The following is a 20,410-nucleotide window of genomic DNA, read 5'->3' on the forward strand; positions in this document are numbered from 1 at the left end:
CAGCACTCCAGCCTGGGTGACAGAGCGAGACTCCGTCTCAAAAAAAAAAAAAAAAAAGAAAGAAATAGGACATGACCAGCATCCTAGACAGAAACGCTATGGTATTCTCCCAGTCATTATTTCCTACTTCCTCCCTAAAGGTAATGCCATCCTGACCTCTCATACCATAGATTAATTTCACCTGTTTTAAACTTTATATAAATGGACCCTTACATAATGTACTCTTCTGTGTCTGGCTTTTCTCAACATGAAGTTTGTGCAATGTGGCCATGTTATTGCATGCAGCTGTTATTTATTTTTACTGCTATGTAGTACTTTATTACGTGAATATACTGCGATTCACTCACTTTACTATTAATAGACATTTGAGGTTATTTCCAGTGTGAGTCTGTTTCAATAAGACCTCCTTGAACATTCTTGTACTTATTTTTTGGTGCACATGTACACAGTTTTCTTCATCTCTTTTAAAAGAAAGGGAGTTAGTTTTGTTGGGAACACCACAAAATAGACTGGGGAAGTTAAGGCACAATAATATTCAATCAATTGGACAAGTTTATCATGAGCAACGACTGTTCTTAACAGAGATGCGTAAGACATGGGTTCAGCCCACAAAAGGTACTTGGGGAAGGGAAGGGAATACACAAAGAATAGGGAACAGCAACAGACTGTAATTAAGCGCAAAATTGCATACGGCCAGAGTAAAGTCAACTTTTAGAACCTCTGGGTTAAGACTAGACAGTTAATACTAGGGCTGGATAACCAATTCTGGCTCACCCGTGGTGACTGGAGAGTCACCTAGAGGCCATGCCTGAGGAGAGGAAAGAGGGCTGTAGGTCTGGGAGTCAGGCCCACAGTTCCCAGACGTATTTCTGCCAGAGTACCTTCTTCTCTCTGCCTAACCCTCCTGAAACTGACCCTAAAACCTTGTAAACAAGGCAATCCCAGATGGACTCTGCACTTCCCAGTCCTACAGAAAATGTTCTGAGAGGGAGTGGGGAACTAGGGCAAATCTCCCAGGAGGAAGTGGGCTTAGCAGACCCACAATGTCATGGTTGATACCTGAAGTTTAAAGCCTGGACATATTTGCAAGTTAGTGAAAATGTGAAAAGGGAGGAGCGGAAAGGCTGCATTGAAACTCAGGATTAGAAGGGGAGAGGGGACTGCTGCAACAATTATGACAATGATCGTCCCTTGAATTTGTATTATGTAACAACCTACAAAAAGTTTTCTATATTCCTGAACTTTCACATTTCTGTGGAATGGCAGGGGTTACCCCCCTTTTGCTGGTCTGTTCAAGGCCAAGTTTGAATGGAAGGCAGGGTCAGCTCCCTAATCCGCATCTCCAGTTCCTCCTCAGGAACCGCGAGAGTGAGAGGACAAGTAGGGCAAGAGACCTGGAGATAGTCGAGGCGCTAAAGCAGTTGCAAAAGGAGAGGTGGAGGGATTGGAGAGGTGTGAGGACTGAAAACTCTGTCTCTTTTGGGATTTGTTTGGGGCCACCTGGAAGACGGTGATTTCAGCCAGGACACACGCTTTTGCGGAGTGCAGGGGGTTCGCTAAGTCAAGCCTCCCCGGGAGCCCCACCGAGGGTAGGAACGAGGTGGCGCCGCCCAGTCCCGGACGCGCGTCGAGCGCCCTCTGCCACCCCACGCAGCCCTGCCCAGGGCGAGGGCAGAGCGGGCCCGCCCAGGTGCGCCCGGGGGTTGGGCCGGAGCCCGGAAGGTGCGCCGCGCCGCCCCGAACCTGTCCCCTAGCACTCCCCCCGCGTGAAAGTGAAAGTGTCGGACCCGAGGAGGTCAAGGATAGGGGGGCGGGGCCAGCGCGGAGCTGGGAGCGGGCGCCGGGCACTCGAGGGGCCATGGATGGGCTCGGCCGCCGCCTTCGAGCCAGCCTGAGACTGAAGCGCGGCCATGGGGGTTAGTGCCGGCCGGGGAGAGCGCGCGGGGACGGCGTGGGCGCCGGGGAGCAGGGGCTAGGGCCGGCGGCTGGGGCCCAGGGGAGGGCGGCACGGGGCGTCGAGATCCGGGAGCAGTTGGAGGGGGACTCAGGAGGCTGCGCCGGGGCAGGTGAGCGGGAGGGAGCGCGGGGAGAGGGGAAGAGGGTCAGGTGGGGGCGGGGGCGGGACACGACGGTGAGGCCAGGCCTGCGGGGGCGAGGGGGAGGCGGCGGGACACAGGAAACCGTTGTGGGGCCCCGGGGCCACGTGTCCTTCCATCCAGGAAGCTTGTGGTGCAACCGCAGTGTGCCTGAAAGCGCCCCGGTTGTGGTGCCCTCCCAGAGGCACTGCCTCAGCTCCCGGGGTGCCTGCCGCCCCACCCCATCTCGCCGCCCTGGGACTCCTCCGTGGCCTTTGCCCAGTTCCTTGGAGCCAGCGCCCCTGCCCCTGCCCTGCAGATAGCCACCGGCCACAAACACAGGTCTTCTCGATGACGTTACCACCCCCACCCACCTGCGGCCAAGTGCCCTTCAGAGTGTGGCCTCCAGCGGAGCGGCGGTAGAACCTGCACAGCTGCTGCTTTCCAGCGTGTCGCCCAGACAGGGCACCCCTTCCCTTTCCCTCAGCCCCACAACAGTGAAATGGACGTAATTCCCCCGTCCAGGATTATGGGGATTAAATTAGAAGTCAACTGCTAATTTAAAGCAGCAGCTTCTTTTCTTTCTTGGCAGAGCCCTGGGGTTGGAAGGAGAGCAGTTAGAAATTCATTCATTTATTCATTCCTTCGGCAAATATTTGTGTGGCTTACCACTAGCCAGTCCTATGGCTGGGCAGCCATGACCCTTAGATACTTTGCCTAGAGGTCCTACCGTCTGAAGAGCAAAGAGTGGATTAGAAAATGAGCAGGGGCCATTCCCAGACAGCCTGCCCTTTCCAACATTGGCATACCAAGGAGGCCAAGTGAGTCCCTCTCTTAGCCCAAGCCCCAGAGTTGGGAGGACCTCAGGGAGTGAGGTCAGTGCGCCCTTCTTTGAACTGCAGTGACCTCTGAGTGTTCTGTTCTTCATCCTGTTGCCATTCCTCCTGCCACACCCTGCTCCTTCCCCCTTTGCAGTGTCCTCTCTAGACACAGATCTCCAATATCTGGCCATTCCAGCTGCACCATCAGGGAGAGGTCAGAAACCACAGTTTGGGGCAGAGGCCTGGGACCATGCAGTGGTGGGAGCAGAAGGCAGGATGAGGCTAACATTCTCTCTTCTTTGGAGAGCACTGGCCTGGTCTGTCCTGCTCTTTCCAGACCCTGTGTGAATGGAAGGGGTCTGCCCCCTGCAGCCCAGAGGAGACATTCCAGTTGTTCCCACCCACCTCTGCCCCAACACCAGGCACTTCCTGATTGTGCCTGGAGGAGCTTCCTGATACTGAGGAACTGTAAGAACTGAGGCCTAATACTTTTCTGGCCAGGAGCGTGTGTCCTGTTCATCTTCCATACCATCCTCCACCTGCCTGGGGATTCTCCCCCTTCCTCTTTGCCTTTCTGGCCCCAGGACAGTTTCGTATTAGGAGTGTGTGTGCGTGTGTGTGTGTGCGTGTGTGTGTGTGTGTGTATCCTGGTGACAAGGAGTGATGTGGTGGTGGTCCTGGCTTGACAGCACCTGAGCTGGAAGGGATGGACCAGCTTCCCAGATCAAGGTTCCGGAAGGTCCTCTCACCTATATTCTGGACAGATCTGGGACTTCAGTCAGGTGTCAGGGAGAGGCTTCTGGTGGAGGAACAAGTGTAACCAGATTCCTGACTTCCCTAGAAAGGGTGGCTCGCTCCTCAACTAAAACTCAGGATAATAATTCCTTTCTAGGGCACTGGAGATGAAATGAGATACCTTATATGAATCATGAGTTTGATGGAGGTTAGTTTTCTCTGATGCTTTTCTCTCCTGTGGATAACCCCTTTGGAAAGAGGGGAGAAAGCAGTCTTTTGCTGCATTTCTTGGGCCTCATCCCAAAAGTCTAATTACTTTCTTTTGTCAATGATTTCTTAATTTTGCTATTCTCTTGGCTTTCCTGATAAAGCAGAAGAAAATGATCTGAAAATGCAGCCCAAAAGATTTAGGGAAAGGCATAATTTCGTTAGAATCTGGAAATGTCAGTGATAAGATTCTGTTTCTCAATGTCCTTTGAAAACCTCTGTGGGATATTTGATGTCAAATGCATCCAGAAGGCAGGAGCATGGATGTGGAGCTTTCCTAATCCCCATTCCCAACAAATCCTGCCAATTTTAATAGCATTTGAATTACTTTATGCCTCAGTGTCCCCATCTGTATCAGGAAGATGCTTGTTCCTTAGACAGGTGGTAAGGCTTGTGCAACAAGTCTGTGTAGCTTGCAAGTAAGGTGTGGTGTCTCACCCATTACAGCATTTGAACATCTTTCTTTACTGTAAATGAGTTTGGCCATAAGTCCTGGCTTTTACTAGTCCCACAGAGCCAGGTCTAGAGCTCTTAGAAGCAAAGCAGCTGTTTTCCCTATCCAACACTCCACTCTCTTCCAGAAGGCTTATTCTTATTCTTAGTAGGAGTGGCAAACACTGGCGCCAACCCCTTTTGCCCCCTGCTTTCCCTTTGAGACAGCTTCCTGGCAAAAGCCTTCTCTGCATTTACTCATTCAGGGGTTTCTGTGAGAATCCAAGGTGATTTTTTGCTATTCCTTCTCTCTTACCTAGTCTCCAGACACAGCAGTGGGCTAGCAGCTCTGCCTGTAGCTTGGGCAGTACAGCTGACCTGGCCTGATCCAGAGGAACGCTGAGCAGGTGTGGGGGTTGGGTGGAGATCACCTGGATGCTTTCCACTGCCACAGAATCACCCTCAGGCTGCTGGTGCACTCAGTCCCCTACCTTGAGCTGGGGACAATCTCCTGAGCTAGTGCTTCCTATTTGAGAAGAGGGACTCTGCTGGAACCCTGGAATGAGTGCCAGTGACAGAACTCTCCAGCAGGTGAAATTCACCATTGTAGCTATTTCCAAAATATCACGAACTCTGGGCTTAGAGATGGGTTTTGCTCTTCACTGCACCATCAGGAAAGGAGCCTATTGGATATTGACTTCCAGAACTCTTTCTTTTGTTGTAAGAATTAATCTATTTGGATAATTATTAGGCCAAGTCTATTTATCTCAATCAGGAGAGGACAGTAGCATCCCGGCTGCAGAGAGTGTTTGGGCATGTGCTCTAGGTTGGGAAGTCCTGGAAGTTCTAGAATTCAGCAGGTGGCCTTGCTGGGGTTTTTGACTTCCATTGACCAAGTTGAGAAGTGAAAGGTCAGCAATCTAAGTGATGGAGATATAGGATCCCTATCCTGAGACCAGCCAGTTTCCACTGCCCACAGTCTGACGCTATCCACTGTTGTCCACTGTTCTAAGATTGTAAATAAACTCTCTGCACAATCTGCATCCCAGATTCAAAACCCTTAGCCCAGGAGTAGCCAGACCTTTCTGGCTTCTTTCAGCTAGAGGTGTTTGCTCTTGACCTTTTCTCTCGCCACACCCTGAGGCCCTTGGGAGGAGCTGAGATCTGCACTGCGGTGCCAGGATGCTGACTCTGTTGGTGCTGGCTGCTGCTGCCTTCCTGGGTCCCGTCACATCCTTCTTGCTCAACTACTGGGTGCACAGGATGGAAACTTCTCTCCCCTCGCTGGAAGACAGCGCGTGGCTTGGCTTCACGGAGTTGTGGCTGGAGACTGAAGCAGCCCCTTTCTCAGGCTTTCTGTCACCAGTCTGTCTGTGTTAGGGGAGTGGGGAGTCCGCTCTGTCCTGAAGGCCCAGAGATGGAAGGACAAGCGGTAGGCCGGGTGTTCAGGTTCTTCCGACGTCGAGCAGGTCAGGACTGGACTGCCCACTTCCTTGTTTTTAGGGTGACCCTCTTAGGCGGGACTGTTTCTTCTTTGAAATACTCCTTCCTCCTCTTACTTTATATCTCGGCCTCCACATGGTTCCCCATGTGACTGGGCCAGGCGGCTTCCTCTGTTGGTTTTTAAGAGCTGGTCATGCCCTCTGTGGGGCTAGTGTGGTCACAGTCACATGCCCTTTGTGCCTGTTCTTATTCACTTAGTATGAACTAAACTCTCAGGCCATATTGTTCCAGAACTGCCAGAAGCACCTGACAGGTTAGGCAGTGTCTGTGGTACCCTGGGGCCCTGGCCTCCATGTGGCCTCTCCAGCACATTTCCGTGGCTTCCGCGTCAGTGTTTTCTTTCCTCTGCTTGGTTCCCCATGGTTTCAAGTCTACCAGGGCGGGTGTGGAAACTGCCCATTTGGCCCTGATCCTGAGTGACTGGTGGTGCTGGCCAGTATCCAGGTATCTCAGCATTGGCAAGGCGGCCTTGAGGTATGGAGGTCACCCAGATTCTCACAGACTCCACTCCAGGAATGGATCAATGAGATTATACTAAATGGGCTCTGGTGTCTTGGTTTCAGGACCGCCCCAGGACAATTCGGGGGAAGCTTTAAAGGAACCAGAAAGGACCCAGGAGCACTCTTTGCCCAACTTTGCTGGGGGGCAGCACTTCTTTGAATACCTTCTTGTGGTTTCTCTCAAAAAAAAGCGTTCACAGGATGATTACGAGCCTATAATCACCTACCAATTTCCCAAGGTAAGGACTGAAGGAGGGGCGGGGCCAGTCAGAGGACTGGGGTGTTTGGAAGGTGGTAGGGGTGGGTGTCTGCCTCCTTCTCCCCACCCTACCAGGGCTTGAGCCTGGAGCTGCCCTGAGCTCTGAGCTCGCTACTCTCCATTTCCTTCTTAGCACAGCCCCAGTTCTCTGTTATCACCCACAGAATCTAGGTCTAACTTCTTTGTGAGGGACTGACCTAGGCTTACTAGCAGGGAAACTAGGCTAGATATTTTGCCGTTTAGGGGACCTCATAGATATTCCAAATCCCATTTTCAGTCACCCTTCTCTGTAGAGAAGTTTACCTTCTGTCAGACCTCCTAGAATAAATCCCCTCTCTGGGATGTGTGGGAAGGAAAGAGTGGGGCAGCCATGTAACTGGTAGGCAGGCATAGCCCTCTGCCCAAGCCCAGGCATCAGACTCTTTCTTGTCTGATCCTGCACCAGGTAGAGGGGTGGGAATCCTCATTAACCCTTCTCATTAGGAGGTGTGCCAACTGAGCTGGCCGCTTCTCTTCTCTGATGTGGTGCCTCTCTCATGTTGTCCTCTCAGAGGCCTGGGTCATTTCAGGGCCTTTCTATATTCAACATGGCCCTGTCCCCTTTCTATGTAGATCCTCAATGCTGAGGTCGAACTCAAGCTTATGTCGAGTTGACTGAGGAGGGGCTGTTTCAGCTTTGGCGTTGTTCCAACCAGATCCAGAATGCAAACTGTGTAGAGTGATGGGCAAAGGCACCCTTTGCCCCTATGCTAGTGGAGAAGCTTATCCCTAGACTGCTTTAGAGCCTCAAAGGAAACCCACCAGCTCTGAAGCCCTCTCCTCCTACCTCTGCCCCCAGCTTCACATCCACTTGTCTTTTCCTTTTCCTTATAGCGGGAGAACCTGCTTCGGGGTCAGCAGGAGGAGGAGGAGCGGCTACTCAAAGCTATCCCCTTGTTCTGCTTCCCAGATGGGAATGAGTGGGCATCACTCACCGAGTATCCCAGGTAATTGCTCAGCCTTGGGCAAGGGTATTGGATTTGGAGAGAAGGAACACGTGTGAGTTCTGTGGCTCCTGTAGCCTCCCTCACTGTTGTCATTTGTTGATTTTCAGCCCAGGAGTGTAATCGATTCATTTGAAAACATCCGGCCTGGGGTCCCTCAAGGCCAAGGATATTAGCTATCAGTTTGATCAGTCACTTCTGTCCAAAGAGCCAGATTCTCCCACCTGTCTTAGAAGCAAAAGTTGCTGCTTTTAATTCTGCTATTGGCCCAAGCTGGACTTAGCAGAAAGCAGTTAGCCTCTAAGAAGGCGATGTAGCAAAGACCCTTCTAGCATGAGCCCTGGAATTCGACTGCTTGAGCTTTGACTTCACTATTTATGAGTTGAGTGACCTTGAATAAGAAGCACCCTCTGGCCTTAGTTCCTTCATCTTCAAAGTGGCGATAATCACTGAACCTGCCTCAAAGAGTTGTTTTGACAATTAGATGAGATGATGTGTTTAGGGCTCCACACCAGTGAGCCCTTACTCCTATGATTAATCGGCAGCTCCGCTTCGCCCTCCTCTCCACCCTCTAATCCTGACCACTTTCCTGTTCTAGAATCCAGTGAGCAATGCAAATCAAGCCTTGTCTGCTCTTTCTTAGGGAGACCTTCTCCTTCGTTCTGACCAATGTGGATGGGAGCAGAAAGATTGGATACTGCAGGCGCCTCTTGGTCTGTGTAGCTCAGAACTGCCCCTTCCTTTCTGCAGTCTGCTCAGCTCCATGGCTGGGCTTGTTCAAGCCTTAGCTGTAAAAGTCCAGGCTTGTTGGCAGCACCGGTTGTAGAGAAAGCACAGCCCAGGAACTTCTGCCATGCTAGTGCTCCCTCTGCAGCCCCACAAGCACGAAGACCTGATGCCCCTTCTCCCCCTGCTGGTCAGGCTCTGGTCTGTGCTCTCTCCGGCTTTTGATAACTTTCCTCTTTGTGAGAGGCTCCAAATGACTCCTCTCCCTGCTGCTCTACCCAGGCCTGCTTACCTTGGACCCTGGAGCCTCCCAGAGCAGAGGCTGGGATTTGGACAATTAGTTTCAAATCTCAGGTCTCAGGAGGATTCCCCAAGTCACCTTTACAGTGCTTTCCACCTTAGCCATTTCATCTCTAAGGCACACTTTCTTCCCCTCTTTGCTGACCCCAGATTGTGTTGGCACTGAAGGCGGCAGCACTTACCCACCAACTCACCCAGTATCCTCAAGGATTTCTTCTTTTGACCCTGGTGGCCACTCTTACCTCCCTGCTGCACCCACCATTCCCCATAAATTCTCCCTCCCCAGCCCTCAGCCTTGTGCTCCTTCAGACCCAGTTGGGAGAAACCCTTGGGGAGGCTGCAGCACTGAGGAAGCCTCTCTGTCCCTCCCCAGCCTGCCGGCCCTGGCCCTCGCCTTCCCAAAGTGTACTGCATCATCAGCTGCATCGGCTGCTTCGGCTTGTTCTCCAAGGTAGGGTTGGAACAGGATTCCCCAGGGCCTGTTTGTCCTGCCCATCTTCCAGGCTCTCTCTGGCTGCCAACCCTGCCTGTGCAACCTAAGCCCTTAGTGGAGCTCTTCTCCCATAGCCAGAATCAGCTTTAAAGTACACTTGGGAAAACTGAGGCAAAGGGGCATGCACTTGACTTAAGGGAAAAATGGAAATTGAATCTAGGGGACTGGACTCCCTGCAGCGACAGCTACTGTTCCCGCTCTAGCCAAGTAAGAAAGTAGTTGAAGTAGGACAAGGGGAAGAAACTTCTGCCCTGAGTTTCAATTTCCTCATCTGTCAAATGGATATAATAATCTCACCTTCCTATCTCACTGGGTGGTGTGAGGTATAAATGAGGTGATATATGGGAAGACTCGTTATAAAAGGCAGAGCACTGAACAAATATGAAGGAGTTATAAGACCCATTCTGACTCCTTCAAGGGTAGAACAGTTGAGGTCCCCAGGAATTCTGCTGGAGCTAATTTGAGTGCCAGTGTATCTGAGTCAGGATTTGAGCAGAATCCATGGGGGCCATGCCATCCATTGGTGACCAGAAAGGACTTCATTATGCTCTGACCCCAGCAGGACCTTTGGAGGAGGAAGGGAGGAAACTCTGTCAGTTTTTGCTTGGGTAAAGAATTCCTTTGTGCAGTGTTCCTAGGGATGGAGGCAGTCTCTGACCCCGGGAATCTATAGTGGGAGTTGGAGGGCAGAGTGGTACCAACAGGCTTAGGCTTCTAGCCTCCTGCTGCAACCAGCATAAGTGGACATGGTTCCATCATGGGTGGTGAGTTTACCCTGGGATGACTTCCCAGGGAGGTGCTTTTATGTTAGTGTTAGGAGAGGGGAAGAATATGGATTGGTAGAGAGATAATAAAAAGGAAGCTGGAAAAAAGCAGGTCTTACATGGGAAATAAACTGCAGATTATTTAGCATGAGCCCAGCCTCTGCCAGGAAGGGAGAGACCAGTTTGTGGAGGGCCCTAGAAGATACATGAGGACCAGCTGAACCAGTATGGGAACATTATGATGCTCAGGGGCATGTAGAGTCTCTACCACCTGCCCGATAGTGTCCCTTTGAGCTGTGCCTCCCGTGGTTCTTTTCTCTGCAGATCCTGGATGAAGTGGAGAAGAGACATCAGATCTCCATGGCTGTCATCTACCCGTTCATGCAGGGCCTCCGAGAGGCAGCCTTCCCTGCTCCTGGGAAGACTGTTACTCTCAAGAGCTTCATCCCCGACTCAGGCACTGAGGTGGGTTAGCAAAATGGGTGAGGCCGTCCCTAGCTGGAGAGGGTAGGCACCTGTGGCACCTCTTACCACTGTTCTTCCATTAACCAGGTGAAAGTACAGAGAAACTGAGCCAGATGGGGACTAGGACTTGGTTAGAATGAACAAAGCTGAAATCAAGCCCAGATTTTCTGATCCTTCTAACTTGATACCCACAAGCACCTAGTTACTACTCAAGCCACCAAGACTTTTATTTATAATAAACAAACCATGTAAGTTGAGGCTTCTGGTGCTATAAAGGACTTTTCCCTCAGCCCCCAGACTGCCAGCTGCCCCCACCCCCACTCCACTCTCCTGTGTTTGTCCCGTCTCTACCTTACAGCCTCCATCTGTCCATTTCTTATCATCCATCCCCACCCCCGAGTCTCCACCCACGCATGGGGGAATGCTATTGTTTTAAGGCACCAAGCACACTGAGGCAGCAGGTAGAACACTGTTCTAAGAATTCCAGTCCTGACCCCTGGAACTCTGAATAGATTCTGTGCCCCTTTGAAACTTGGCTTCCCCACAGGAAAATAAGGGGAGAGGCTAGAAACTTTCACTTTCTAGAAAAATTAGTACTGAATGCTTGCTGTGTGCCAAACTATACCATTTTCTGGGAATACAGTGGTGACCAAAATGAATGTGGTCCCTGAACTTTTGGAGCTATAAGTCCACTGGGGAAGATAGATGTTAAATAAACACACCGGTGCATGTTGAATCAGAAATTATGTAATGGATGAAAGGAAAAAAAAAAAAAAACAGGGTGCTACATAAGAAGAAGATGGGAAAGTATCACACGGCCAAGGGGGGGCCTCTGTGGCCTGAAAGAAGGTAAGAATGAAGGGAGCAGAGCAGTGCAGGAGGAGGGCCCCCACAGTGAAGGCTGCAGGCAGAAAAGATAGAATTGCTCAAGGAACAGAAGCCCATGTGCTGAAGCGCAGTGAGAGAGGGGTGTGTGCTCAGGGAGGTGAGTGAGGGAGGGTGCAGGACGTTATGGGCCATACTCGAGATCATGTCAGTTCTGTCCTCCAGCCAATTAGCAGGGGAAAGAGAGACAGGGTCAGATTCACTCCTGGGGGAAGGAATAGAGGCTGGTAGAGGCCCAGCACTCCAGGGTCTGCACGATCTTGCAGTGTAGTGACACCTTCTCTCTCTCTGGTTTCCCCACAGTTCATTTCACTGACACGGCCCCTGGACTCCCACCTAGAACATGTGGATTTTAGTTCTCTATTGCACTGTCTCAGTTTCGAACAGATACTTCAGATCTTTGCCTCTGCTGTGCTGGAGAGAAAAATCATCTTCCTGGCGGAAGGTCTCAGGTGGGCACAGCCCCTGAACTGCTCACCTGAACTGCCCAGCATCCCTGAGTTCAAGGGAACAGACTGGAGGTTATCCAAGGAAAATGGGCTGTAGGGCCCATGTGCCCACCCTCCTGTTTCTAGCTCCTTGTTCTTTAAACCAAGAGAAACAGCTGTTTTGAACCACCCCCACTGCCTCTTCCTCCACACAGGACTGCTGCCTGGGCCTGAGAAATGCTCCTGACTTCGCTAAGGGAAGGACAGGAAGTATTCCTGGGACAGCTCAGGTGGGACCAGTTAGGGTGGATGTAGACATGATTCTGCCCTTGCAAGGCTGAGGGAGGGTGGAGAACAGGGCAGGAGGTAGATACTCATTCAACAAACATTTACTCTGTGTCAATTGTTTGCCAGATGCCAAACATTGGGAAATACAAACTTCCCTTCACCTGAAGGGGATGCAGATTTATATAGTGGTTGAAAGCACGGGGATTGAAATCAGCAGAATTAGGAGGTCTAAATCCAGTTCTTCTACCTTTAGCTATGAGGTTGCCCTTAAGTTAGTTTGTTAACTTCTTGAAAATGGAAATAATGATTGTGATTACCTCATAAGGTTGTGGTGAGGATTAAATGAAATAATGCACATTAGGTACCTAACACCCTGCCAAGCACATATTGCTGAATGCTAGCTGCTATCCTTAAGTTCACAGTTGAGTATATCCCTGTGTGTAGTGAAAGCAGGGTACTATTGTGCCATAGTCTCTACCTCTTAGGGGCTTCAGATCTGAGAAGGACATGGGGAGACGTAATAGAATGGAGAATGAAAAAAGTCATAAAACAGTAGGGGTGGGGTGGACTTTCTATTCATATCTGAGGAGGCACAGAACCAACGATTTTAGGTTGACAACCCTGCTTTTATCTTTTAGGGAAGAAAAGGATGTTAGGGACTCAATAGAAGTCAGAGGGTCAGGTGAATGTCATGGGTTTCAGAGGAAAGGAAACTTGGGCAAGCAGTGGGGTCTTTGTGTTGAAGATTCTGTAAAAATGGGTGATAACCAAAAAGGAACTAGTTGTAGGTAATCCTTGAAGGGAGTGGCATCCTATTTTGCTTTGGAAGTAGCTCTTTCACTCCCAGTCCTGAATGGAAACCAGAAGTTCCTGTGTGGCTAGAGCTGGGATTCTGCCTTTCCTCCTCAGATCAGTGTTTGGAAAGTGGAGGTTGGCAGGATTTACCTCTCAGACGTTTACTTGCTTCAGGGAAATCCTACCACTCCCCACTTCCTTCCCACACTGAGTTTTTCAGCTCCCTGAAACTTAGCCAGGGAGGGGACTTCCAGTCAGCTAGCCTCTCAGAGACTCAATTTTGCTAATTCAGGAAGTGCTAGCTTGAAACCCAGAATTGAAACAAGGATTCCCGCATCTGTGCTTTTATTGGCCTTGACTTTGAGGCAATTTGGCTGGAGGAAAGAGCCATGAAAGCCAGGGGAGAAATGAGAAGACAGAGAGTGGGACTTTGTGTGTGTGGTGGCGAGAGGAGTAGGGTCCAAGTTGTGACTTGGGCAGGAGTGACGAGAAATGCTTCACTGGAAAGTCTTCAGGAGCCACCTTTGTGGGACTTTCCGTGGAATTGCTGGGCAGAGGTTCTCAGAACCTGGGAATTTCCCAAGCTACTCAGGCAGCAACCTGGTAATCTTTAATACCCTTGAGTGCCCAGAGGGGGCTGTGTAGGGACAAAGGCTGGGGGTGAGGTTGGATAGACATAGGGAGGTAAAAAGGCTTTGCCTCTCGGCCGAGCCTCCAGTGCTTACTTAGATATTTGTTTCTTAACTACACTGTGAATTCCTTAAAAGCAGGGTCAGTGTCTTGCTCTTCCTGGTATCCACATCTGTGGGGTATGCTCACAGTTGTGAGCACAGGCTGGGGGCTCAATCAATTATCTCCTTGAATGAAAGCAACTCTTCTTCCCTCTTCTCTTCAGAGTCACTTTTATTTTTGGCCAGTAGTAAGTTGAGAAGACTAACTGGGAAAAGAAGGGTCAAATCGAGGTCCCCCTCTTGATAGTGAAGCCTAGGCCTCTCTAGTTTCTGTCCCTCCCTCCCAGCAATGTACATTCAAGCTCTGTGACCAGCATGGCCCCCAGACTTGCCTTTCTGCCATGGGCATGGGCAGCACTGCTGTAGCTGCTGTTGGTGGTGGGCGATGACAGGTGTGTAGCATGGAGGTGTAGGGGCCTCCTGACTCTCATCCTCTGTGCTCTGTCCCAGCACCCTGTCTCAGTGCATCCATGCTGCTGCCGCACTGCTCTACCCCTTCAGCTGGGCGCACACCTACATCCCTGTTGTCCCTGAGAGCCTTCTGGCCACCGTCTGCTGCCCCACCCCCTTCATGGTTGGAGTACAAATGCGCTTCCAGCAGGAGGTCATGGACAGCCCTATGGAAGAGGTATGATGTGGCAAGAAGAGTGCATGATTTGGAGCCAGGTAGACTGGGATTCAGATCCCAGCTCTGCTGCTTACAGCTGTGTGATTAGGGGCAAGTTATCTTACCTCTTTAAGTCTGAGCTTTCTCATCTCTAAAATGGGGATAACAGTGTTCACTTCCTAAGGATTCTGGGGGAAACCACCTGCATAGAGCTCCTAACCTGGCACCCGACACACAGTTGATGCTCAATAAAAGCAGGCTCCCTTCCAAAGGCTTTCCCTTTAGGCATAAGGGGCAGCGGATAGCTTATTCAGGGGTGATCAGACTGTTCTATGCCAGCTGACCCTGATGAGCAGTCTTCGGGGTGTCCCATCTCATCCAAATGGATGACACAGCTGGTCTATACAACACACACCCCATTGGAATGTATTTGAATTCCTTGGAAATGAGCTAACGTGGCCCTCTGGCAAACTGAGTCTTAAGAATGCAGCAAGTCATCTTTCTGAGTAGCTCAGAGCTAAGTTGGTTAATGAGGCTATAGGTCTGAATCCTTTTTCATTTTGTTAGCTTCTTACATCTTGGCAGTGCCCCAGACAAACCAGAGGACTCAGTTGTGAAAATGGGCATTAAAAGCATAAATCTATCCCCACTGTTGGAAAAATAACTCAAAGCATGTGCTTTAGAGTGGTCAGTAGGGACTTTCAAAAGATAGCATGTTCCTATATCTTAAGCCAGAAGAGGGACTTGAGAATATCTGCCCTGGCCATAACCATTGACTCATTCCAAGAGATTACTGAGCTCCAGAGACTTATCCAAGGCCACACAGACAACAGTGGGACCTAGCACAGATAAAACCATATCCCCTCCTGTAGAAACTATTGCTGGGAAGTAAAGAAGAAGGCTGTGTTTCCTTTCTTTGCTCCACTAGCCCCTCATCCTTCCTTAGGACTGCTGAGTACACATGCCCTTTGAACCAGCCTTAGCTTTGTGACTAACTGGGACAAAGTATTAGCCCCATGTTTAGCAATAAACATTTAAATGTCCCAACCCCAGAAGTTATGAAACTTCCTGACTCTGCAGCTCCAGCTCCCTGGAAGCCGTGGCTCCTCTCCTAATGGCCAGTCAGACTCTGGCTTTTGGTAAGGGATTACTCCACAGACAATAATATGCCCAAATACTGGAAAGAGTTCTGGGAACAATCTTGAAAAACAAATTATTTATACACACACTTTCCTCCCAATCCCTCAAAGGAACAGTCTTCCCTCCATGAAGGCATCTGAGCCTATGTATACAAGTGGTTTCAGGCCTGGACTAGTTCAACTTTTCTCCCCTGACGACAGATAATTACAGTGCATGCTCTATTTTTTGGCATACTTTCCACTCTCTTTCCTTGTATTTGGAAGAAGGGACAATGGAGGGATCATTCTCTCTATTGTCAAGACCAAGGGTCACAAATGGAAAAGAGAGTCCCAGCAGGCATTTAAATGACCAACACATGATTTGGGAAATTACGGTAAACTGGTGGGAACATTCCCTGCCTAAAGCAGGCAACTGCTACTCAGTTCCATCTGAGTGTTGGCCTTTAGAAATGTGGACCCAGTGTTAGATCTCCTGACTTTTCAGGAGAAGCCCCAAATCCAAATTTTTTGTGAGATAGTCCAGTTTAAATATTGGAAACCAAATCAATTATTTAAAAATACTGTAAGGATCAAAGAAACAGATCTGCTGGTTGGAATCAGCCAGCAGGGTGCCTATTTATAATCTCTGGTCTAGACTGAAGGCTCCCTGGGCAGTTCCAGCCCTGTGCTTATTTTACCTGAGGACTGTAGACACATGGTCTCCTCATTTCCTTTCCTTTCCTCTTCCTGTTGACCCTGGGCTCTTTTCTTTCCTTTGCTGTTTCCTGCTGGAAGGCCCAAAGCTGTGAGGGAGTTTTTCTTTTTTTTTTTTTTTTTTTGAGATGGAGTCTCGCTCTGTCACCCAGGCTGGAGTGCAGTGGTGTGATCTCTGCTCACTGCAAGTTCTGCCTCCTGGGTTCACACCATTCTCCTGCCTCAGCCTCCAGAGTAGCTGGGACTACAGGCGCCCACCATTGCGCCCGGCTAATTTTTTGTATTTTTAGTAGAGACGGGGTTTCACCGTGTTAGCCAGGATGGTCTTGATCTCCTGACCTTGTGATCCACCCGCCTCGGCCTCCCAAAGTGCTGGGATTACAGGAGTGAGCCACTATGCCCGGCGGGAGTTTTTCTAATAGAAAATTGTACATAAGTTGTTGCAAGCATGAAAAAAATAAAAAGATATTGGTCTCTGTTCTAGAGAGCAGGGAGTTGAAGGGGAATCATAGAGAGAGGAATGTAATCTCAAGAATATCAGTCTAGGCTTGGAAAAAAATTGGTTCTCTTATTAGCAGTATAGTGTGACCTCGGGAAGCTTCTTTGGGTCTGTTTCTTCATCTTCAAAATGGAGATGGTATCTGCCTCACAAGACTGTTGCTTAAGATCAAATGTGTAAAGCACTTATGTGAGCAATTTACTAAAGGCTCCAGGTAGAAGCAATTTCTGCAATGTTTTATTAAGGGAGTGACTGGCTGTGATTTCTCCATCTTGTATTTCCCTTCTACCTTAGCTCTTTCTCCTTCTCCCTTCCTACAAACACCCATACTCTTTCCTCAGGAAGGGAACTGAGATTTCCAGAGGGGAATGGTGAGAAAGGAGAATGCTAGACAGGAAATCAGAACTGAAGATATTGATTTTGTTGCTACCTGGGCTGAAAGATACAGCCACAGGCAGAAATCAAGATGGTAAATCCTCTAGAGGTCTATGAAGAAAGGGGACCAGAGAAAGCCAGTCTATGTTTATTTCAGGTCCTGCTGGTCAATCTTTGTGAAGGAACCTTCTTAATGTCGGTAAGTGTCTGGGTTCAGATCCCCTGCAGATCTACCACCAACTCTACCACTCTAGTTTCCACTTACTTAAACAAACATTAAGTTCTTTGTTGAGTGAGAATCTGTGCTAAAAAGACCGCATCTCTCTCAAGGAGCCCATGGACATAAACACAGATGACTTCACTATAAGACAATCAGTGATAGTGCCTTTTAAGCAAGGGATATAAATCAGGTACCACCGGGGTGGAGAGGATTCCTTGCTAATGTCTAGAGTCAAACTAAAGGCCAAGAAACAGCTTGTGTTGTTTCTGTCCCATGTGGCTGATTATTTGTGGGTGGAGTAGGGGTGTAGAATTCATGCCCTCCTTATGCTTTTCTGCCAACCCGCTGCACTCCACACTTCCTTCCTGCTTGACCTTGGAGCTCTGTCCTCCTCTAGGTTGGTGATGAAAAAGACATCCTGCCACCGAAGCTTCAGGATGGCATCTTAGACTCTCTCGGTCAGGGGATCAATGAGTTAAAGAGTAAGTCCTTACTCTTATTTTGGGTCTCTCCAGGGAGTGCAAGGGTGTGATTCTTAATCATTCCCTTCTAGAACTAAAATGAACTCACTCAGCAGTCCTAGAACCAGCCCTAGAGGCCTAGAACCTAGGGCAAGTCTGAATTTGGGATTGTATTCTTCCTAAGCAATGGCAGAGAACCCATACCCAGATTGCCATTTCAGTCAGTAATTATGAACCCTACCCTACGGCTTTCCCCAGGAGCTTTCAGCCTGCATGAAAGCCATTCTTGGAGGTGAGTTTGGGTAATTTCATCCTTCTGCTACCCTCTGAGATGGCCTTTATATCTCCTGCAGCTGCAGAACAAATCAACGAGCATGTTTCAGGCCCTTTTGTACAGTTCTTTGTCAAGACTGTGGGTCATTATGCTTCCTATATCAAGCGAGAGGCAAATGGGCAAGGTCACTTCCAAGAAAGACCCTTCTGTAAGGCTCTGACCTCCAAGACCAACCGCCGATTTGTGAAGAAGTTTGTGAAGACACAGCTCTTCTCACTTTTCATCCAGGAAGCCGAGAAAAGCAAGAATCCTCCTGCAGGTAGTGACAGTCCCCATCAGTCTAAGCCCATAGAAGTTTACCTCTAGAATACAGAGGAGGGGAAAGAAAGAATATTTCTCTTTAAAAACCCACAAAATAGGTGTAGGCTGACTTTTATTAGTGGAGTTGAAATGACGTAACCCGAAACCTAAGAAAATGTCTAATGGGCTGCCATTTTGTGGAAGCTGGTTTACTCATTAGCCAACAGGACTGAGCCCTTTCCTTTGTTTCAGTCTAGAGCTAATTCCTGCTAAGTATCTATCCTCTGTTTATGGGCTCCTTTTTGGACAGAACTGAATGTTTGGATCTCCAGAAGCCTGTGAGGCCAGAGACATCCTGGCAGGGATGGGAGTATGGAGAGCAGACAAGATACTTCTGATCCTTATTCCTGAGCTCATTATAGTCTGCCTGATCAGATCAGATGCCTCTAACACCTGTATCTGAACCCACAGGCTATTTCCAACAGAAAATACTTGAATATGAGGAACAGAAGAAACAGAAGAAGCCAAGGGGAAAAACTGTGAAATAAGAGCTGTGGTGAATAAGAATGACTACAGCTACACACCATTTCTGGACTTCAGCCCCTGCCAGTGTGGCAGGATCAGCAAAGCTATCAGCCCCCCAAATCCATAACCTCACTCTGAGTCTTGGTATCCAGGTATTGCTTCAAATTGGTGTCTGACATTTGGCTCCCTGGTATCGATTTCTCAGGACTTTGGAGGGCTCTGACACCATGCTCACAGAACTGGGCTCAGAGCTGCATTTTTTGCAGAGGTGACAGGTAGGAAACAGTAGTACATGTGTTGTAGACACTTGGTTAGAAGCTGCTGCAACTGCCCTCTCCCATCATTATAACATCTTCAACAGAGAACACACTTTGTGTTCGAAAGGCTCAGCCTCTCCACATGAAGAAGTCTGTGGATGTGTAAGGATGAGAGTAAAGAGGAAAATCTTATTTTTATGTGTGTCTTTGGCTTTTACTATGGGTGGAGAATGAGGAAAATAAGGCAATGAATATGAGAATCAAGTGGACTACAAGTGGAGGACCTGGCCATGGTGGTCCTGAACCTTGGGATATGTTTGGAGTGATAGAATCATGGGGGGCAGCAGCTCTACTTCTTCTAAGAGGAAGGGTAAGAGATACTGGTAAAAGCAGCAGTAGCACTCGACACACAGGGCATCCAAGTCCTTGGTTTGGAGTCAGGTGTGCTTTCCAGAATCCTGGGAGGAGAGGCTCTTCACTGAAAGGAAGCAGCTTCAGTCTAGAGTAATTTGAGGATAGGAATTTCAGTCAACAGCAGCCTGTGAAGAACACTACATGGCTTCCATAAGTAGGTCAGTTTCCCCATCACTTTCAGTTTGCACTAGTCCTTTATCTTCAGTCTTGGACATCCTACCTCCAACTGATCTTTATTTTGAGCAGCACAGTTCAATTATTTAGCTAAAGATGAAGGGATCTCTGCACTGACGTTCTTTCCCTTTGAGAAAAGAATCATAATTTTAAGAGTCTGAAGGAGTTTAGTGGTCACCTAGTCTCCCCTCCCTTGATACCTCTACCGATAGTTTCTACTCAAGCATTGGGAAGCTTTTTTAGAAGAATCTTATCTTCAAAAATTCTACCTTTTTAATGCGTGTATTTGTGGCCCTCAGAAGTTCCTAAATTCTGTACAAAGAACACAAAAGTTTCTGGAGGGTGGAACAGGGCATATTGAAGTTAAAACCAATGTAATTTGCTTTTGGGAGTGCAGAGACCTACTGCAGGTGGCAGATGTCCCACTGTCCACACACCATGCTTAGCTACACTACTATTCTTCATAGCTTCTAGGAATTACATTTTTTTTTTTTTTGGTAGTTTATGGCAGTGGTGCCTAAATATGGTTGTACCTTCAAAGGTTTCAGAAAAGGAACTGGAATCCTGAGAATCTTGTGAAAACACCCTCTAATGCCTCATCACAAATATACCAAATTATCTCCAGTGATAGGACCTGGAAATCTGTACTTTCTTAAAAGGTTCTTCAGGTAAGGTTTGCTGAGGCTTATTAGAAATGTACCCTTGATTTGATGCTAATGCTGTATTTAGGGCTGAAGGATGCACACATTAAATATCTGAGTGCTTTTCAGATTCCATCTATGCTGAAAAAGAATGTAAGAGAATAAACACATTTCAATTAGCCCTCAACATCTTGCTTTAGAGCTTTAGCCCACTAAAGCCCAGTATAGTATAGGAGAGAACACTGCACCAGGTTTCAGATCTGGATTCTAATTTTTGTTCTGAAAAATAGCAACTGACACTGGCATGCCATTTAACCTCTCCAGGCCTCAATTTCCACTACAGATAATACCCGATGTGTCAGTAAGACAACTGATGTAACT

General features: G+C 48.7%; 1 protein-coding gene across 2 annotated transcripts; it reads left to right on the top strand.

Moving 5' to 3' along the window:
- The first annotated feature begins 1,678 nt into the window (after window positions 1–1,678).
- Window positions 1,679–20,170, top strand: DENND2D (DENN domain containing 2D). 2 transcript variants are annotated; one of them, XM_033200264.1, is made up of 12 exons: window positions 1,679–1,916; window positions 6,397–6,572; window positions 7,466–7,578; window positions 8,219–8,288; window positions 8,975–9,052; window positions 10,183–10,323; window positions 11,512–11,660; window positions 13,901–14,078; window positions 16,921–16,962; window positions 17,381–17,465; window positions 17,798–18,037; window positions 18,490–20,170. In XM_033200264.1, exons 1-12 carry the CDS (start codon window positions 1,859–1,861, stop codon window positions 18,564–18,566), a joined length of 1,407 nt encoding a protein of 468 aa, XP_033056155.1. In that variant the 5' UTR covers window positions 1,679–1,858; the 3' UTR covers window positions 18,567–20,170. The 2 variants fall into 2 exon arrangements, with proteins under 2 accessions (XP_033056155.1, XP_033056156.1); XM_033200265.1 differs by lacking the exon at window positions 1,679–1,916 and adding an exon at window positions 5,510–5,799.
- Window positions 20,171–20,410: the final 240 nt, after the last annotated feature.

This window comes from Trachypithecus francoisi, unplaced genomic scaffold (genome assembly GCF_009764315.1).
Source record: "Trachypithecus francoisi isolate TF-2019V2 unplaced genomic scaffold, Tfra_2.0 Lachesis_group5, whole genome shotgun sequence".
Lineage (NCBI taxonomy): Eukaryota > Metazoa > Chordata > Mammalia > Primates > Cercopithecidae > Trachypithecus > Trachypithecus francoisi.

Excerpts from the sequence above, each read along its gene's own strand:
- DENND2D (XM_033200264.1), top strand. The coding sequence starts at position 1,859 with ATGGATGGGCTCGGCCGCCGCCTTCGAGCCAGCCTGAGACTGAAGCGC. Across the intron at positions 7,579-8,218 it reads TCACTCACCGAGTATCCCAG|GGAGACCTTCTCCTTCGTTC; the intron begins GTAATTGCTCAG and ends GCTCTTTCTTAG. Across the intron at positions 17,466-17,797 it reads GGGGATCAATGAGTTAAAGA|CTGCAGAACAAATCAACGAG; the intron begins GTAAGTCCTTAC and ends TATCTCCTGCAG.